The 20,076-nt window shown below is 43.0% G+C and overlaps 1 protein-coding gene across 1 annotated transcript; it reads left to right on the top strand.

The window, feature by feature from the left end:
* The first annotated feature begins 1,800 nt into the window (after nucleotides 1-1,800).
* LOC121838029 lies at nucleotides 1,801-3,557 on the top strand. The gene is made up of 2 exons (XM_042293993.1): nucleotides 1,801-1,810; nucleotides 3,034-3,557. The coding sequence occupies exons 1-2, from the start codon at nucleotides 1,801-1,803 to the stop codon at nucleotides 3,555-3,557; spliced, it is 534 nt and encodes a 177-aa protein (XP_042149927.1).
* The last annotated feature ends 16,519 nt before the right edge of the window (nucleotides 3,558-20,076 follow it).

The following is a 20,076-nucleotide window of genomic DNA, read 5'->3' as shown; positions in this document are numbered from 1 at the left end:
TACCTCATTCCAACGGCTTCACATACCTCTTAACATGTGTGGATCGTTTTACACGGTGGCCCGAAGCAGTCCCGATTCCCGACATGACAGCTGCAACAGTTGCCCAAGCTTTCGTCACAGGGTGGATTGCCCGTTTTGGAGTACCATCAATAGTCACTACGGACCGCGGACGACAGTTCGAGTCGTACCTTTTTGCTGAACTGATGCGACTCCTTGGCATCAAACGCCTTCGCACAACGGCGTACCATCCCACCGCAAACGGAATGGTTGAACGATTTCACCGCCAACTAAAATCATCACTGCGTGCTCACAGCTTTATCCCCTGGACTGAAGCGCTACCCATTGTTCTACTAGGAATTCGTTCCACGCTCAAAGTGGACATTGGGGTCTCTACTGCTGAGTTTGTCTACGGCACTACGCTACGTCTAACTGGCGAATTTCTTCACAACACGTCACCTGATGTGCCCACGATTTTACAAACTATGCTCACCGTCTCAGACAACATTTCAGGCAACTTCGCCCATGTGCACCACGAGAGATTAAGAACCGCCCTTCCTTCATCAGCCCCGACCTCGACACCTGCACTCATGTGTTTGTTCGCATCGATAGAACGAAGAAGCCACTTGAACAGCCATACTAAGGTCCATTCAAGGTCCTCAACCGAAAGTCGGAGTTCTTCACCATTGACATGGGCGACCATCATGAAACCTTCCCGACTGATAGATTGAAACCTGCTTATACAGACGAATACAGCTACAAAAAATACTTTAACACAAACAAACCAGCAAGTCGGTTACAACCATCGCATTCGGTGAAACGCAACTTGCATGTGCATTGAGATTAACACTTAAGAATTTCACTAGCGGTGTAAATAATTGTACATATTCCTTATGGCAGTGTCCAGTGCCAAAACATTTAGTTGCAATGTATGTGCCTAGCATATAACTTCGTTTCTACCGAGGGGAGTATCTGTGGTGGCTGCGGAAGAACAAGAAAACGTCTTCCTCGAGCCCTCGGGACAATGATCATCACGAGGAGACACGGGTTAGAACGACTACAACGCTCACTGCCGTCTCCACGATTAAATTGTGATATATATAATATTGAGTCACATCAAGCTATTATCACGGAAACGTGGCTACACGACAAGGTATCAGATGACGAAGTAATTCCTGACAATCATGACATTGTTCGGAAAGACCGGGGTTCTAAGGGAGGAGGGTAGCCATTGTAATAAGAAATTGTATTGTATTTTCCGTGATAGAAGATTCTAGTTTCGCCGAAATGGTTTGAATTAATCTTACTTCCGGTTCTTCTAAGATGTTGGTAGGTGCCATGTATCGGCCACCGAATGCAAGTACCAAACATATGTATGCACTTCATAGCTTCCTCTGCGAGCAATCGAAACACTTTTTGAACATCATTCTCGGCGGGGATTTTAACCTATCAAACATCGATTGGGATACTATGTGCTCAACAACCGACTGTTGTCATTCCGAGGCACCCCTTGACACATCGTTTGCTTATAATCTCACACAAATAGTACACGAACCCACCAGAGTAACTAAAGAAGTCAGTTCAATTCTTGATCTTATCTTTGTATCCCAGAAAATAACTCTGTCTGAAAATCTTTGTGAGATCGTACCGAGAATATCAGACCATCATATGATTTGGCTGAAGTGTTCCTCCGTTCCGCGCCCAAGCGTGCAAGCGCCTGTTAGATAGTTTTGAGATTTTAGCAGGGCGCAGGACGGGGACATTTTGGACTTACCAGACCAATCTTACAATGAATTCGTCAACATGGGGGAGGGTGGGGGGGGGGGGGGAGTGACGAAAGTGATGTGAATATAACCGACTTCTGGGATTTTTTCAAGCAATTAGCACCTACCTGCATCAACAAATTTGTGCTTCTCCGCAAAAAGACAACACGCAGGGAGAGTCCGTGGATAAGTAGAGAAATACTGCAGTTAAAACGTCGAGTTCAGCGTATGTGTAAAAATAACAAAATAGAACAAGTGCAAAAGTGCCGCTTTTGACGCTTAGAAGACAGCTGCGGTCGATGATAAAAAAAAATGCCAGATACCGTTTTTTTCAATGTGACGATGGACAGCTTTTTACGAAGCGACCCTCAAAAATCTTGGCGCTATCTATCTCGTGGGAAACGTATCGTAAAAAATATAAAGATAAACGACAAGGAAATATCTGATAATTATTCTATCTCAAAGGCATTCAATGATTATTTTAGTTTGGCATTTACGAAACACGATAGTAGTATCACTGCGTTTGAACCTAACCAGATGGTTTTTGAAAATCTAATAAATAACAGAGTACGAAATTTTCTAACATCTTTCTCGGCACTCTCGCCAGCACAGTACGGGTTTCAAAAAGGCAAATCAACTGAGCATGCACTATTGCACATCAAAGATAAGATTCTAAATAATTTTGAAAACAAGTTGCTTAAACTTGGAGTATACTTGGATTTCCGAAAAGCGTTCGATAGCATCAATCATGACGTCTTATTACACAAACTGCCTCACTATGGCATTAGGGGAAAGGCCCTAGATTTAATAAGTAGCTTTCTGCAAAATCGCAAACAATATGTACAAATCAATGGTATTTGTTCCTACCACATGACACTTAAGTATGGGGTTCCGCAGGGTTCCATTTTAGGACCGTTACTTTTTATTATCTACCTTAACGACATAGTCAACATCGCAAACTCTCCAAGTTTAATTAAGTACGCAGATGATACCAGTCTTTTTTTTTCTGGCACTACTATTGACGTCATTGAACGCGATGCAAATAATTATTTACGAACTTTAAAGAGCTGGCTGGAGGCAAATAAAATGCAACTAAACACTAAGAAGACAAAATATATGCTATTCAGGGCAAAAAATAAAAAGATTGCCAGACAGCCACGCTTGAAAATAAATGACTGCACTATAGAACAAACATCTGACTGCAAGTTTTTAGGTGTATGGTTCAATGACCAATTATCCTGGACTACCCAGACCATGAACATCAAGAAAGAGTTATCTAGAGCTATAGGAGCCATTTATAAAACAAGGGATATCTTGCCTACCTGGCTAAAAGTACAACTATATTATACTTTGTTTTATCAAAAACTGTATTATTGCTTTCTAGTATGGGGTACCACTTGCAAAACAAACTATAATGGGCTCATTCGTTTACAACAACGCATAATACGAATTGTAGCCAGCGCAAAATACGATAGCAATGCCAATGAATTACTTGAAAAACTTAACATCTTACCGCTCAATAGGCTATACCACTATAAATTTGGACAGCTAGTTCATGCAAAAGGAATAAATAGCTTTGATTTAATTCCCTCAAATCTAACGGACTATAACCTAAGGGCAAAGTCAGCTTACAAACTACCACGAACTAGGACGAATTACGGCAACCAAAAGATCAACTTCCAAATACCCCAACTCTTAAACGCTCTAGGCAACAACGTATTGCTTGCCGGCACCACAGGGGCTTTTAAAAAACAGCTTCGCTCCTTCTTGGTCGAACATGAGATACGTATTGTGTAAATATAAATATACTAATGGTTTTTACTTTTGCCTGTGTTTTTATTGTTTTAAAGGTGAATTATGGGAAAGGAGTTTTTTTCCTGACCATTTTTTATTTGTCACTGTTTTAGATTGTCTTTTTGACTGACGACCGTAAAATATATGGTACTTTTTAATCGTGGAATGCTTTCCATACACAAGCATTATACTTATTTTTTACACTATGTACTTTGTACTATGTAATTCATGCGTATACTCATTTTTACGTAGTATACTTTATAAGCCTTTTTTTTTTGCTGTCTTATTTACGTATTGTGTTTCTTCTCTATCACTCCCTAACAATGTCTAATGGCGGGCGGTGTGATTTATTGTGCTTCCTGGTGTTGTTTGTACGCATATGTATTTTTTTTTGCCTTGTATGATGTCTGGGTGTTATCACGATGTTGTGTTACTGTGGGTTTCTGCATGCGCGGATTCTTTTTTTTTTTTTTTGCTTTTTGCTTTTTTTGTATTTGCCGCTGGATTTTGCCGTCCTTGCCGGCCGCTGGCACCACGTCAGGCAACCTATTTGCCTTTTATGCCAGCGGACCGTTCAAGTCGAATTTGTATTTGACTTGAAAAAATAAAATGATTGATTGATTGATTGATTGATTGACCATCCCTGATGTTGCCTTGTCTGAGGCAGGCATACTTGAGGCGCTCCTATCTTTAAATGCCAAGAAAGCGTGCGGGCCAGATGGTATACCAGATGGTATATGTGTATGTCGCTATGCCAAGTGGTGCGCGAAATTTCTACGAACAATATACGACCGTAGCCTAAAACAAGGAAGAGTTCCAGAGGTGAACGACAGCGAAAGCTGTCCCAGCTTACAAATCCGGGGACAAACTAAGTGTTACAAACTATCGCCTAATCTCGCTATTTCGCTCGAGTGGGAAGATACTGGAACATTTTCTTTTTAAACACCTATCCATGCACCTCGAGGACAATATTTCTCTGTGTGAAGAACAGCACAGATTTCGTCAAGTCTTTTTGACAGTGACTCAGCAGCTCCATACTCTAAATGATTTTGCAACGGTTATGAATAGAGGGGGACACACTGACGTAATTTTTTTAGACTTTGCGAAAGCTTTTGATTGTGTCTCGCATCCAAAGCTGCTTTACAAATTAAGACAGTTGCTCAAAAATGAAAAGATTCTACGGTGGTTGGACTCCTACTTGTCTCAATGTCAACAATTCGTTCACATAGACGATGTTTCATCCCCCAAAGGTCCAGTTTTATCATGAGTGCCGCAGGCTCAGTACTCGGTCCGTTGCTATTTTTGGTATTCATAAATGACCTGACAACATGTCTGCCTATTCAGTGCCGGCTTCTCGCAGACGATTGTATTTGTTTTAAGATATAGGTAGTGTTGAAAACAAAAAATTCTTAACAACTCTCTTGCTTGTATTTATGACTGGTGTTGCAGCTGGCAAATGACACTGAACTGTAAAAAGTGTGTGCAAATGACTATTACCAGAAAAAAAAACCTAGGCCCATTTCATACTCCGTGAATGGTGTTCCCTTGGAAGCACTTAGAGAATACAGGTACCTTGGTATTGTTATTGTGTCAGATCTAACGTGGAACGCGCACGTAAACTACATAGTTGCCAAAGCGTCACAGAAACTGTGGTTTTTAAGAAGAAAACTAACCTACTGTACACCCAAAACAAAGTTAACAGCATAAACAACTTTAATTAGGCCAATACTAGAATACGCTGACTTGTTATGGGACCCATACACAGCAACAAACATACAGCAGCTAGAACGAATTCAGACCAAAGCATTGCGTATTGTTTATAACCGTTATGACAGGCCGACTTACGTCTCTACACTGTATACATTGTCAAGGATACCCGAGCTCGAAACACGCAGGAAAACTAATCGCCTTAAGTTTCTTTATAACATAGTCAATGGCAATGTTAAAGTTCCATTCGAAAAATACACGCAATACAATACATTGAGACAGACACGCGACAAACACGAGAAAACCATTATAGTGCGAGAATCTAAAAGGGACTCTTTTAAATACACCTTCATACCGCGCACTCTTGATGAATGAAATAAGGTACCTATAACCGTTATTAATCAACTTACATCTTGCTTTCGCGGCAGTTACTAATCATTTATTATCATAGAATAAGTTTGCTTTTTGTGTTTAGAATATCTTCGAGTGTGGCTGGGCTTTTTCTTCAATATTTGTACTCTCTTGTCATTTTGCGTTGCGTTGCCGATTTAGCTTATTGTTGTTATGTTATTCTTTTTGTGTCTACATTGTACAGTGTACTTGCTGTACCGCGCTCACCTTCCCTTTGACACCGTCTAGGTGTCTGGCAATATTTCCAAATAAATAAATAAGTAAAATAAGGTTGATTCACACTGCCCACTTTTTCGTTACGTTAAGCTACTTCATAAAATATTACGTTCAAGTCACCGGGGCAGCTGTGCTTTATATCAAGCGAGATTACCAGTTCGAGGAGAAAGCACGACACGCGACATTTGAGACATGAATATTTCGGTGACTTATATATGTGGCTTTGAAAGTAGTTTGCATAGCACGAGCCCGTGTGCTTGGCAGGGAACGTGAATGCCCGGAGCTCGCTCTTGTAGCTTTTACTACACTTACTCAAGTGAAACGGAGTATAGTTTTGAAGACACCTATCCTTGCAACAAGGTGTAAAGTTGGGCGAGTTGGTTGATGGTCATATTGAATGGGTTAAAACAGCGCAAAAAAGACGAAGGACCAGTAAAAGGAAACATCCCGAATGAAAAATCCATCAATGTAACCCTGATGGTAGTCAATGCTTTCTAGTGGACCGCTGACTGTGCCTGACTACGTCAAGCATGTCTGATTGGCCAACAAGTTACTCTGACCGACAGTCAAGCTCCAGTCAGACTCCGCTTGTGGGCTTTCTGATGGTTTCCTGGTGGCAGTCGGCCGCCGCGAAATGCCATCAAGATGTCTTGGTGGCGATTCTGATTGTACATCGACTGTCTCTGACTGTACGTCAAAAAGCTTTGACGTGTTGACAGACGTAAGGTCAAAGGTCGCACAGTTCGTTCGGATACCACTATTTCGTCAAATCTATGAATATGAAAAATAATCCATGCACGAGAAAACGATTTCGGGACGTTAGCCCATAAAACCGCTGATGTTAGAGATATTACACGCAACCGACCGACAACCTTGATTAGAAGCCCGCCGAAACGCCGAACACGCCACTTTCGCTTCGCCCATAGAGGCTTCGCCGAGCTTCCATGAACGATCGCTCTCGACTCGTTTTGTTTGCTCGCTTGCTCCAACCTGTCGAACCTGCCCGGGCTCTACAATGTCTTATGTTTTAGTAGAATTTCTACTCGAGAAGACTCAGGCTGTGGTGAGTTCCGATGATGTAAGGGACTTTTGCGCTGTAGTTGAAGACGACAAGGTGTACCAGGTCTACTGGGCCGGAGACGCGCGAACAAAAAGATCGTTTGACGACGCGAAAGTACTCTACATGGCAGGTGAGTAGAACTGAAGTATGGCGAGTGATTTACGAGTGCTTTGCATAACATGCTGAAGGCTTAATTGCATATGCAGTCGAAGCATTCTTTAGAGTGATGCGCTCATTGTCGAAATCTCGCGCTGCAATACTAAAATGCTCCTGACTCGGTCCGAGAGGCTTGGGCCAGAAAGTTTATACCTTTCTATCTGGCATGGGCTCTTGGCCTTGCCGCTGTGTCGGGGCTGCTCGCGTTCGTCCGTGGAAGAAAGGGCTGTCCGTCGTAGCATGCATGCTTGCTCTCTAGCTTCAACGGAGTCGCATAGGTTTTGTGAATTAAAGTGTATACGGTCGTCCCGAAAGGTTCAAACACCGAGGGCGTTTCTTTGAAACATGCTTACGGCGCATGTGGTCCCGTTTGTAAACGAATGTCCCTTTTGCCCAAAAAAGCAAAATTCAAAAGGGGAGAAAAAACAAAGGACGGGTACACACTTTTTCTGATTTTTGATGCCATTAATTACATTAATTTATAAGGATTTGCGAACCATATCAAAGCCATGCAAGATAGCCACCTCGGCTTGTGAACCGCTTCATAGCCATCTAAGATTGCCACCTCGGAATTCGAGCTTTATATAAAGAGTAAAGCTATATGCAGTCCGGACTGCACTTCGGACGGAAATAGTTATACGTACTCCGCTAAACTCGTATAAAACGAATATCCAAATCGAGTTTCCTAAGCGATGGCATAGCATAGGGGTTAAGGTGTCCGATTTGTACGCAAGTGGATGCGGTTTCCATCCTCCGTGGACCTTCTTTTTTTTCTTTTTTTTTTTCTAGAACATTTTGTTTTGTCGAGGCATTTGGCGATATTTATGAGTGCGTATGGCTTTACTCTTATATAAATGCTGCCCTTGTTGATGAAATTCCCATGGCAGTGGCAGTCAGACGTCATCTCATGGACCATCAGGGCACGTTCCACCAAGGCTGCTGACTGGCAGTCAGTGTCCCAAATTACGTATCTTGATGGAATTTTCAATAGGGATAAAAACACAGCCCTGACTTACTACTGAAAGTTTTACTTCTGCGCCATTCAGCAAGTAAACTTGAAACGAGACAAACATAGAATCAATCGCCCCGATAAAATGTCATCCTCCAATCAAGCCGACATGTGGCTACACGTATTTACCCGCCTTTCTGATAAAATTCATCTCATCACTAACCAGGGCAGGTGACGGAACACTTAAGCACATACCGGCGCCATGGTTGGCAATAAAAAAAGCTTCGTCAATCTCCCGAGCATACTTAGTTTTAGGTCACACTAAAATCTTGTTTTCATTAAACATTGCAGGGCATGCACATCTGTCACAGTGGACCGCTAAGTTGCCAGACGGGGAGGAGCGTAAGGACAGAGAATGTTCCCTCTCCCCGTCATTAACACATCTCCCCGACCGCCCAATGTACACCTTTCTACAGGACAACGAAATTAGATGCACCACCCCACATGGGCAGGCGATAAACGGGTTCCGGTGCTTAATTCGACATTGTGTACTCGCGCGGCCACCTCGATCCACGGCTGCGCACAGCCGCCCTAACTTAGCTGGAGCCGAAAACACAACTGGCACGTTGTACCTACCAGTGTTGCGGAGTTGCCACTCCGGAGTTGGAATGATTCCGGAATCATTCCGCATTTTCGCGACCACGGAATGGAATGGGAATGGAATGGCGGCAACGTTCAGGGGACTGGAATGGGAATGGAATTAGATGCCTTTGATCCGGAATGGGAATGGAATGGGCCAGGTTCTTTATATATATATATATTTTTTTTTACGTTCAGCTATACCGAGCAGGTCAGGGAGTCGGTTGTTCAGAAATAAAATGAGCGGGAAACTGCGAATCCGCGTAAGGCCCTAGCAGACTTATACGCAAAAAATGCAATACAAAAAAACAGGCGTCAAAGCAAAGAACAGACGGGGGAGGGGGGGGGGCTGCGGTGACGCCTTTCACCAGTGAAGTTCAGCACGTATCCGAATGCGTCTGCGCCTGTAATATTACACGGCTCAAGGGTACATCATCAGCCAATGTGAACGTAACCCGCTGCTCTGGTGATCCGATACCCAGGAAGGAGGCCAGATGTGGCCTCGCTGTGCGGACCCAGACTTCGTACGCCTGCGACTCGTCTCGAGCGCGCTGTTTCTCGGAGAGCTCGCACCTTTGCCGGCCTTCTCAGGTCGCAATTCACGAGGTCTCTGTTTGAATAATGCTAGGCAAAAGTTGAATACTGCCATTCATGCGTTGGAGGCGGAGAGTTGGCAGGAAGGACCGTCACAACAGGGATGCCACCGTATCGGTTTTTCAACCGTAACAGAAGATAAGACATGTGCTTCTGGATGCTTGAGGTGGCTCACTTTTCTCGAAAATTTCAAATGCAACTGCCTGTATCGTCTTCAACAAGGTCACCTACAACGAAAGTACGTATTGTCCTTTCATACAGCAGCGTGGGTAATGTTTCACGTTCAAGGCAACACCTACAGATTTAAGAATACTAGTTCATCCCACCGTGACGTCATGTGTTCAGTGCTGACAGTGGCGCCGTATTGGGCAGGGAAGTGGTGTTGTTTTGGTGGAATTTATTTAGAGGTCGAAGTCTTTTCGCATCACTGGTCAGTCGGACAGGATGCCAGGGAAGGGACCACGGTCAGTCCTTGATGGAACGTTTTTTTAAACCCATTGAGGACACTTCGTCCGGCACCACTACCTTCAAGGCGAAGTGCCAAGCCTGCGGAAAAGTATTTTCGGGACCAAAGAAAAAAAAAAAAAACTAACCCTCCAAACTTAAACCCTCATTTCAGTTGGTGTCTCAAAGAAATTTGAAAAATGTATTGCATTATCAGATTTATATTTCTGCCCTCTCTAAAATGTTTTCTTGTATTTGTATTTCCAAAGACTTTTTGCCTCTTTTAAAGTGTATTTCTGATACGTACTCCGATACATTTTTACAGATATATTTGAGACTTGAGAATCAGTATCTCAGCAACAATTTTCATCTATTCCAGTACTTGTATTTCCAAATACATTTTTGAATATTTCTGCCCAACCCTGCAACGTAATGCAGCTGTCAAGTGACACTTTTAACGTTTAGGAATTAGAGGAATGGAATGGAACGATTCGGCCATTCCAGGAGTGGGAATAGGCCCAGTGTCTGCATTCCTTGGAGTTGAAAGGAATGGAATTATCGAAAACTTTAATTCTCCGGAATGGAATTGGAATGGAATGGGGGTGCCCATTCCGCAACGCTGGTACCTACTGGCAACCTCTTGACACCATGAGCCACCTTGTGCATAACGGCAAAACCACAGGTCTTACCGTTGGTTTTTGTCTTGCGTCAGTACTAGCAGACCCTCTAAACACCTTAACCAAGGATTCCACGACGCCCATGACAACTCCCAAAGGGAAACCTGCAGTTGACAACCTTTTGACTTGCAACAAAAAACTGTCACCACACCCATGGTGGCATTACTTAAACAAGGCGGTGCGGGGACTGGACAGCGGAATGGCTCTCTTCACTGTCTTAGAGTGTACGGATTCATATACTAAGAGCCCCTTCTTAGACCTAGGCTCATGGGCCTAACACAAATGCGAGGGCTCACATCGAAGATTGATATCTAAAAATTGTAGGGCACCCTCGTAAGTGATATCAGCCTTAAACTTTAGTCCCGGAGAACAATCCGTCAGCACATGTAACATCGAGGCAATCACACATTCAATGTCTGTGTTTTCGCTGCCTTTCAGCACAATCAGGTAGTCATCAACATACTACCTCAACACTTTGACCACCCTATCGACCAGCCGCTCTGCAATTTCCCTATTTAACTTAGCCAAATAACTGTCACTGAGAACGAGCACAACGTTCGACCCAATGCATATGCCGCTCTTCTGAAAAAACGTGTCGCCTTCGAATGTAACAAAGGTGGACGCGAGGTAAAAATGCAGTAGCTCGAGGAATGAGTCACTCGCAATCCCAAAGGAACGTATCAATGCATTCCTCTACGGCCTGCATGAGTTCATAATGGGGAATTGCATGTAACAAATCTTCCAGATTAAACCAAATCACCTGACAGGACCCAGGATTATCTTCCCGTAGGTAATTGACCAAGGCCTCTGGAGTCCGAACAACAAAATTGTCATTAAGCATAAGTGACGACAAATGGCGCAGCAGAAGGCTTGACGCATGCACCGGCCATGAACCTTTCTGAGTGACAATGGCTCTTAAAGGCATCAACTCTTTGTGGGTCTTAACCGTGAAGAACGCCACCAGACTAAGACCTTCTGCTGCCGACACAGACTTTCTTAGCGAATCCAGCCTCATGTTAGAGCATATCTGCACAGCAGGCGCCTTAACCTTTTTCAAATCAACCCCCAACACTGGCCTAAAATTCTTCAACAGCGCCTCCCCGGCCTTCTCAAAGAACAATCCCTCAGCCGCCACGAGAAAACCCTCGTCTTTATCGGATACCAGCAACTTTAACCGCGAGTCATTGAAAAAAGATACAATAGCCCCCAGATTCATTCCTCTCCGTTGGTCATGTGGCCGCTTTTTCTCTCTGCGAATTTGAAAGTAAACGGTGCTCGTCTTTTTTTTTTTTATATATATTTGCTGCAACTGACATTGCGTATGGGAAAAAAGGAAAAAAAGGTGTGTTTCATAGATTACAGGCATCAAGAAATAATTCTAAGCTGTATTTACCTGCTGTAGGTTTCGTAGTAATTTAATCGGCAGGATATATCTTTCATAAAAAAAGAGCAATGTTATATTTAGCCGCCGTTGTCTGCAGTGGAGTGCCGTAGGAACACAAATGCGTTCCCCTCGACCAAGAAAAGGATAATCGGTGAGAAAAGCACCAAATCTGTGGCGGAAAATAACTAAAAAAACAATTGCGTTAGAAGTTGAAAGAAAGGTAATCTCCGAAAACACGTAAACTTAGTTCTATGCGGAGTGAAACTGAGAAAGAGAGAGAGAGAGAAAGGAGGAAAAGAATGCGCGGGGAGTTCAAAGTGCCGAGGTCTGACTGGAAATATTAGCGGGCAGGACCAAAAGCTAGCTTTCTTTGTCTCTGCACACCATCTCCATCCAAACAGAGCAAGCAAGAGGGTCGTATGCCCATCGCACAGGGTCAATTTATTTACTTATTTACCCTAAAGTAAAGATCCTTCGGGCATTACAGGGGGGAGGGTCATAAAACAATATTGATCATCCACGAAAATAACAAAACAAAAAAGGTAGTTGGCAGATAACAAAACAAAACAACAAAACAACACACAAAAAATTATGTAACAATAAAACACTAATGTGTACATTGTTATGCATTAGTTATTGAAGTGATGCCCATTTAGACAAACGTGATCAAAGCAATATTGCTGGGTAAGCTGTTGCATTCGGAGATGGTGACAAGAAGTGAAGAGTTTTTTTTAATAGTTTGGTGCGGGCAAAGATGGGACGTACTTTGAAGGATGGCCGACGCGAGATAAAACATCATGAGGCGGATGGATATGCGCGTGACTGAATGGAGAAGAGTCGTGATAGAGCTTCTGATAAGAGGACATGCGGGCAATGCGTCTTCGACGAAAAAAGGGCGAGAGGTTGAGATAAAGGTTTGTGTTAGTAGCCCTTGAAGTTCGAGAGTAATTCTTATTGGTGTGCCTGGCAGCTGAATTTCGGAGTGCCTGGATATTATTGGTTAAATACATCTGATGAGGTTGCCGAACAATGGATGCATATTCCAACGGCGACCTTACGAGCGAGGTGTACGCTAGAAGCTTGGTTTCTTTATTAGCCTGAAATAATGAACGTTTGAGAAATCCTAGAGTTCTAGACGCTTTGCTAATCACCGGCTGAATATGAAGGTTCAAGATAGATTAGAAGAAACGTGTACGCCAAGATATTTTATTGATGTTACATTTTCGGTCTCATCTCTACCAATTGTATACGTGTGGCGGACGACATCTAGTTTGGTGCTGAAAGTTACAGGCTTAGTTTTATTAATATTAATTTACGTCAGCCAAGTGCTACACCAAATATTTACGGTTTCAAGGTCGCATTGAAGTATGCACACATCCTGAGAACTGGAAATGTGGCGATAAATAACACAATCGTCAGCGAAAAGACGTATGGTTGAATTTATGTTGGAAGGAGTGTCATTTATACAGAGAAGGAACAACGACGGACCATGAACGTGGAATGGCAGATTTTACTAGTATAGGAGATGAAACATAATTTGTAATCACAAAAGACTTATGCTGATTTGATAAGAAGCTCGCTATCCATTTATTGACAAATCCGTTTACATTCTAGACACTTAATATGTGTGACAATCTATTATGGGGATATTATTATCTATCCGAACACTCCGGCGTACAGCATTCCAAGGCTTTTCAATAAGGGTTAGAGACAAAGGCAGCCAGCTTAAGCGTCTACCTACTATACTTCCAATCAGAGATCGGCGCTCGGACGTCCCTGCAATCTCTCATCTCCTCTTTTTTCTCACCTCTTTTTCATTTACTTTACTTCTCTCTTTCACTCTTTCTTTGACTCTTTTTCTGTCTTTGTTAATCTTCATTGTTAATGCCCTGGCATGGGTACTTTCTCCCCATACTCTCTGTCACCTCAAGAAAAAGCTAGTTTCGTGCATTGTACATGCGCCGGACGAGGTAGTTCTTACGTGTAAGTCTGGGTTGGGTAATATATACCAAAATACACGTCCGTCTATCTGTATTCCCCAAATAAAGTTTTCCTTTCGTTTTGTCGAAACTAGCTTCGTGGAATTAAGTTTCTTAAACAACTTTCCATGGACACGTGTTTCATGGAAACAGATTTCGTTGACACTAAGGCTTCATCGAGATTCGTGACGCGAATTACACGCTCAAGAAAACTTTCGTAGAGCGTCTATCACTGGGGTGCGTATAAACCCATCCGGCCCCCCTGTTTAAGCCGCTTCGTGGTGGCGCTCTGAGGCAGCTCATCACAATAATGTAAACCCACCTTACCCACCCGTACACGCCGAGTCCCGGCGACAGTCACATTAAGCTTATTAAAAAAAAAAACCTAATGTGAGCTTTGTCGACACGATTTGTTGATGAAAATATGGCAACGAAACATCGCATGTCGATGAAACAATCTGTCGACAAAACGTCGTTCGATGAACTGATTGCCTCCGGTATGGTCTCCCTGGCTCAACTAGTTTTACTTCTCTGGTGCCTAAGCCTCTCAAAGAGCTCGAAGAATTAATGCAAAATATCAACCGCAAGTCGAACAAAATTCAGTGTGTAAAAATAATTTTCTAAACGTGTTCTGATTCTTTTTTTTTTTTGTTTCCTAACCAAGGGCATTTATTACAAGTAAATTGCATATTTGGTTAAGGTGACAGCAGCCTTGTAAATGCTATTCAAAAAAACATCGAATTCAAGTTATAGAGTACCAACTTGCAAAGTAATTGGGTAGGGTACTATAAATACTCAAATCCGAAAACTATCCGATTAGAGTACTAAATTCTCTAAAATTGTAACTCGCTACTTTTAAGACAATTTTAAGTTACAATTTACTCTAATTTGTTGTTAAACAACAAAATAATAAATAAGCGAAGATAAAAAAAAAACATTAAAGAAAAACACATTATCGACTCGCAGAAACAGCTGTTTTTCGACATTTGCTTCCGACAACTGGCCCCTGCTTTTTTAAACACATGTCCTGCGACGATAAACAGACTCTTCAATGATGCGCTCGAAAAAAAATGGAAGGAAAAGCGTGGAGATCCTTTGTTTCACCAACACATTCAAACATTTCCCGTCAATGCTGAACGAAAGCGCACGAAACCCGTTGAAGAAAGGACAGGTACGAATCATAATCAAAACTTTTCCTGGAAATTCGGGCATAGTTCATGTTCAGTTGGATCCTTATTTTGTGCAGCTTTGTTGTTTACTCCTGTCTGAAAAAAGCAGCGTCTGCCGAGGGGGAATTTCTTCAGGCACCACTCGGATTGGCTTGTCTTCCAAGGGATCATGTTGTGTCTGTCTGGTGGAGTCTTTTATTATTACATTACGCACAGGGCGAGAACCTTGAGTACAGTCCGCCATGCGGCATCTCTGCTCCCTCACATCCGCCCTCTGAATGCGTGTGGCTTTGCACGTACGCCATGTGGGCTCTTTTGACTGAAAAGGGAGAGCACTGGCTCGTATACAAATTCACCAGTAAATTCTGCGTAACTTGCCAAGTGAGTACAAGTTCCTTGTGAAAGTTAATTTAAGTTATACTACTAAATGATCACATTCAACAGTATGTGTAATATACCAAATTACTCAAAAAGAAATATTTAAGATACGGAAGCTTGTGTAGATTATTAAAGTTACATACATACAAGTCTGGAACACAATGGAGATATTCAATGCTATTTCCTCTTAATAATATAATAATATAAATACCAACGTCGGGATAATTAAAACATTAAATGCAACTCTTTTCTTCTATGTCGAACTTCGTGCGGTTTTCGTCTGATTCTTCGCTTTATCCCCCGGCCTTCAAATGACTTTTCGACCTCGTGGTTTTTTTTACTACTGTTTACACGAAAGTACTGTTCTTGTTTTATGTGCTTTTCAATGCGAATTGGAAATAGCTACACGCGCACTTCGAGAGTGCAACCCGTTGCTGCAATTTCAATAACGCGGTACGTACAGCAGTAAAACAACTTCTGCACACAAGTGACTGCTTTTTTCACACTTTTTTACTATTCCCGTAATGCAAAAAATGTCATATGCAGGCTGACCATTCATTATAAGAAAAACAATATCGTATATTCCCATTTTGTTAGTTCCCTTTTTATTACGAGTCTGTATCTTGAAATCTGGCTGAATAGCGCCGTCGCCATGATGAAACCTTTTCTTTTGGTAATCTTCCAACGCAGAGGTGCGTTTGAAACATCGATCTATATTAGCTCTACTCCTAGAGCCTGATTCGAATGGTGCAATTTTACTTGCGATTTGGCAGCTGCGACGTCGCTCGCTTAGAAAAAGAGCCTTGGGGAAGCTGCAGAGCCCGACGTCCCAGCTGCGAATTTGCAAGCAAAATGGCACTATGTGAATCCGTTTCAATAAATATTTTACGACCGTATGTACAGCGAAAATAATAGATGTGCTGATATTTTTTTTTTCTAAGATATTATGTGCTGACTTTTAGTCCCTTCCGATAATGGGCGCCCTCTAGCAACAGAACGGTCACCCGAGTAATGCGTAGAGTTTGGAAAAAACTCGTTTTCTTTTCCACCGAAGAGGTATTTTTGCCCCTAGTTTAAAACGCATTGAGCTATGATTTGTCTGTAATACAGAAAAGGTGAGAGGATCCGGAGAAAGGCTGAAATGGAGCAAAACGACGCTCTTGATATAGCCTTGTATTTTGTTCCTCCCTCTCTGTTTTCTATTTTATCTTATAAAATTTTTTTTTTTGCATATTTCGTGAATTTACGGTGAGAAGTGACACTTTCGGTTTGCTCGGAACCAAAGACGCGACAAGTCCGGATGTGTTGTTTCTTTTTTTATTTATTTTTTTTTTATTTATTTGATTCGTCGGCATTTCTTGGTTTGTTTCTCTCGTATCTTTTTTTTTTTTCAGTCGGTAAAAAATAGAATAGGAACAGTTGACGGGCGTAGAATAAAAACAGAATAGCAATACTTGATATGCGTAGAATAAATAGGTAAACTGCTCAATTGCATCACGACGGCGACACATCGCCCATGTTTCCGAAAGCGAAACACGCCTTAGGAGAAGAAACGCCTGCTGCACTCCGTGGTAAAGCTATTCCAAAGATGTTTTTCTAACGGAGGACATCGCAGGTGGTCTATTTGTTGTCCCACACGTGATGCATTAAAGAGGGCAACATATGCACACAATAAAAAAGAAGAAACAGAATTACGAAATATTTATTTCTTTACGGCGCCTACTTATTTAAACGAGGGTCAAACGTTAAGTTTGGCTGTGACTGACTTATTCATTCACTCATGCAAATAACTAATGTTGCCAGATTTGTTTATTTACGGCCAAATTGGGGCACCATCTTGTTTCGGCATCAAAATGTTGTGGCATCCTATGTGGATAATTTGGGGCTATTTATAATTATTGCTTGGCTGCGGCAGCAAAAACACCCTAGATCTATTTCAGTTTGCAGAACTCCTAGCATGTCACCGTTTCGAAAGCAAAACATTTAGGCGGTAAAATAAAGCCTACGGAGGAGTGGTGGATGTTTTATGACGTTTTATCTTTACGGTCCCGACAACCCTTTTTGTCTTATATTGTACGTATTGATTTTAGTGTTTTGAAAGTTCCAGACAGGACTACTAAGGGTATTTTGTGGGAAAAGAGTTCAGTCTCTTGAAGTACGGCTTTTGTTTAGATAGGGGACAGTTTATCTTTGGGGCTGCATTGTTCTAGAACCCCAAGTTTCCAGTTCACACGGGGCTTCACCGTTTAGGGTTCAAGTGGGTTCATTTAAGGTTGATTTAATGGTTCAAACTACATAACAAAGGTTGAGTGAAATCAGTGACCAAAAATGGTTCTGCGACGTTGGTAGTCGCAGGTATGTGTGTTGCTAGGTTTTTGACAAAATAAACACAGTCGCTGAGTGTGAGACGCACCTTTCGTGTTCCTTTTTAATTCGATAACATAGTTTAGCTGCTTCACCCGGTTTTCCGAGATGCGCTCTCTGCCCTCGGATGCGCCGTGTGTACGCGCAGCGCCCCCGAGGTGCGCGTCAATTCTACAACCAGGTTATGCCTCTAAAGAAAATTGAAAATGTTAAATAAATCTCTTCAGTTTTTTAGGCAACATTGTGTTCCAATTCACCTCGTTTTCCATTGTTCCCCTTGACTTTCCGCCTACACCCAGGGCTAAAAAAGATACCCTAACACCGACTAACTTTTTCAAATATTTTTTTTTTAAATAAGAAGTCACCCTGTGCATCTAGCATAAACAAACTTTCTCTGTACAAGTGCAGTCGAGGTTCATGTGGTCTAGAAGAAAGTGGGACAAACAAAAAAAGAAAGTGCCAGAAATTCATCATTTTAAAAACAAGTTGCTGACTGAATTCGGTGCTATATTAATCTCCCCGCCGCTCTTACAAACAGCTAACCTCCGAGTCGAGTATCCAGGCAATTTATTTGGAGACGTCTTCATTAGGAGGAGGGTCACCGCCATAAACCACGAGTTTACTAAAAAGTTTGTCACGACAACCTGCCTCCGGACAATATTCTAGCACTCCTCGAACACTCATCGGCACGTATAAAATATCTGCTTCGTTTGAAGCCCCTCTATGATGCATCTAAAGGAGTAGCTCTCGTTGCGGCGGAATTAAAATCATCCGGGTGTTCTTTGACGAAGAAGACCTTTAGTGTCTTTAGACTTTCAAAACATTCCACGCACGTGGAAGTAGGACGCCGAAAATAAATGCATAAATGAAGCTTATGCGCTTTCAAAGAAAACGCGGCGTGTGATGAAGAAACTCGAAATTCCCAAAAGCCGTTGACGTTCCGTGAAAATGAATAGATACCAAATGCCGCATTGCCTCAGGAGAGTGATTGCATTTTTATTAATATATTCTGGCGTTTTCAGAGATGATCCACGAGGCACGGATGGAGATCACTCAAACATTAAGCATTAAGTTATAACATCAGATTTGTAATTTTGTTTTAGAGCGCAGCTCTTAGGCGCCCGTTTCCGGCTTGAGCGACGTCGGCGTCGCCGTCGGCGTAACCAAGGTCGCCCCAAAGTCACGTGACCCCCCAAGGTCACCCCAAGGTCACGTGACCCCCAGGCCATGTGATACCCCAAGGTCACGTGACCCCCAAGACCACGTGACCCCTTCCCAATGTCACCCAAAGGTCCCGTGACCCCCAAGGTCACGTGACCGCTCCCAAGGTCACCTCAAGTTCACGTGACCCCCCAGGCGACCCCCACGTGACCCCCCAAGGTCACGCGACCCCCCGAAGTCACGTGGCCCCCCTCCTCGAGGTCACGTGACCCTCTCCCCCAAGTCACGTGACACCCCCCCCTGAGGTCACGTGACCCCCTGCCCCCGAGGTCAGGTGACCCCCGGAGCATATTAAAGAATGAGGGGAGGAGGAGGAGGAGGAGAAGGAGGGGTCTACCCTCGCCTCAGTACCCTTCCCTCTTCCTCCTCAAGAGCTGCGCTCCAATTTAGCGTTGCAGGGAGTTGTAAACGACTTTCAATTTTTCCTTTCGCAGTCTATTGGCAACGAAATACCTTAGTGGAGCCCCTTATGGCTCGTATTCGTGACGTCACCAACAGGATTATTTGGTGCGAACGCTATGTTTAACGGTGTAGGTAGAAAGTACGACGGAAGCCTGAGATCACCATCAGCATAAAAAGGTCCTGCAATAATATTTAAGCTTTCACTCTTTTCTGGTTTCTAGATCCATGGGAGTTGGAACAAGCCAGGCAATACCACCCTATAAAATAAATTAGAAAAAACGTGGCTACAGCGCCTTCTCATTCCTCCTACTGACAGATCCCCAGGCGGACACGAGAAGAAAAGAAAAAAGAGACGTTTTTCTCCTCCTGCTGTGAGACGGGAGGTAATTCCCGCCTTCCCGCCTCATCTTCCTTCGGTTTCGTTTCTCGGGCACGTCGCACGCGTTGTTTAAATAAACGTGAAGGCTGCTTGTAATACAGTCTACCAGTCCATATACGCAGAGCGCTTTGGTTGCATTGTCATTTTCACCGCTGACTTTGTCAAACGAGCAAAAGAAGCCTTTAGGAGTAGTGACGTTCCGGAGCAGTGCCAGCAGTGCTACCCACACTGTCGTACCCGTTACTTCGCGTCTTAGTCGTGCACATTTTGGCACTGAGTGCCTGAGCGTCTTGTGCACTACGTTTGGTTTTGTTTCCTGCTACCAAGGGCCATCCAACCAACAACGTGGTTTTCTATTTCAGTGAATCACCAACATCGCCACGGCAGTGTTGT

Source organism: Ixodes scapularis, unplaced genomic scaffold, assembly GCF_016920785.2.
Source record: "Ixodes scapularis isolate PalLabHiFi unplaced genomic scaffold, ASM1692078v2 PGA_scaffold5__190_contigs__length_132052651, whole genome shotgun sequence".
In the NCBI taxonomy this organism is placed as follows: domain Eukaryota; kingdom Metazoa; phylum Arthropoda; class Arachnida; order Ixodida; family Ixodidae; genus Ixodes; species Ixodes scapularis.
This window is presented reverse-complemented; position numbering and strand designations above follow the sequence as displayed.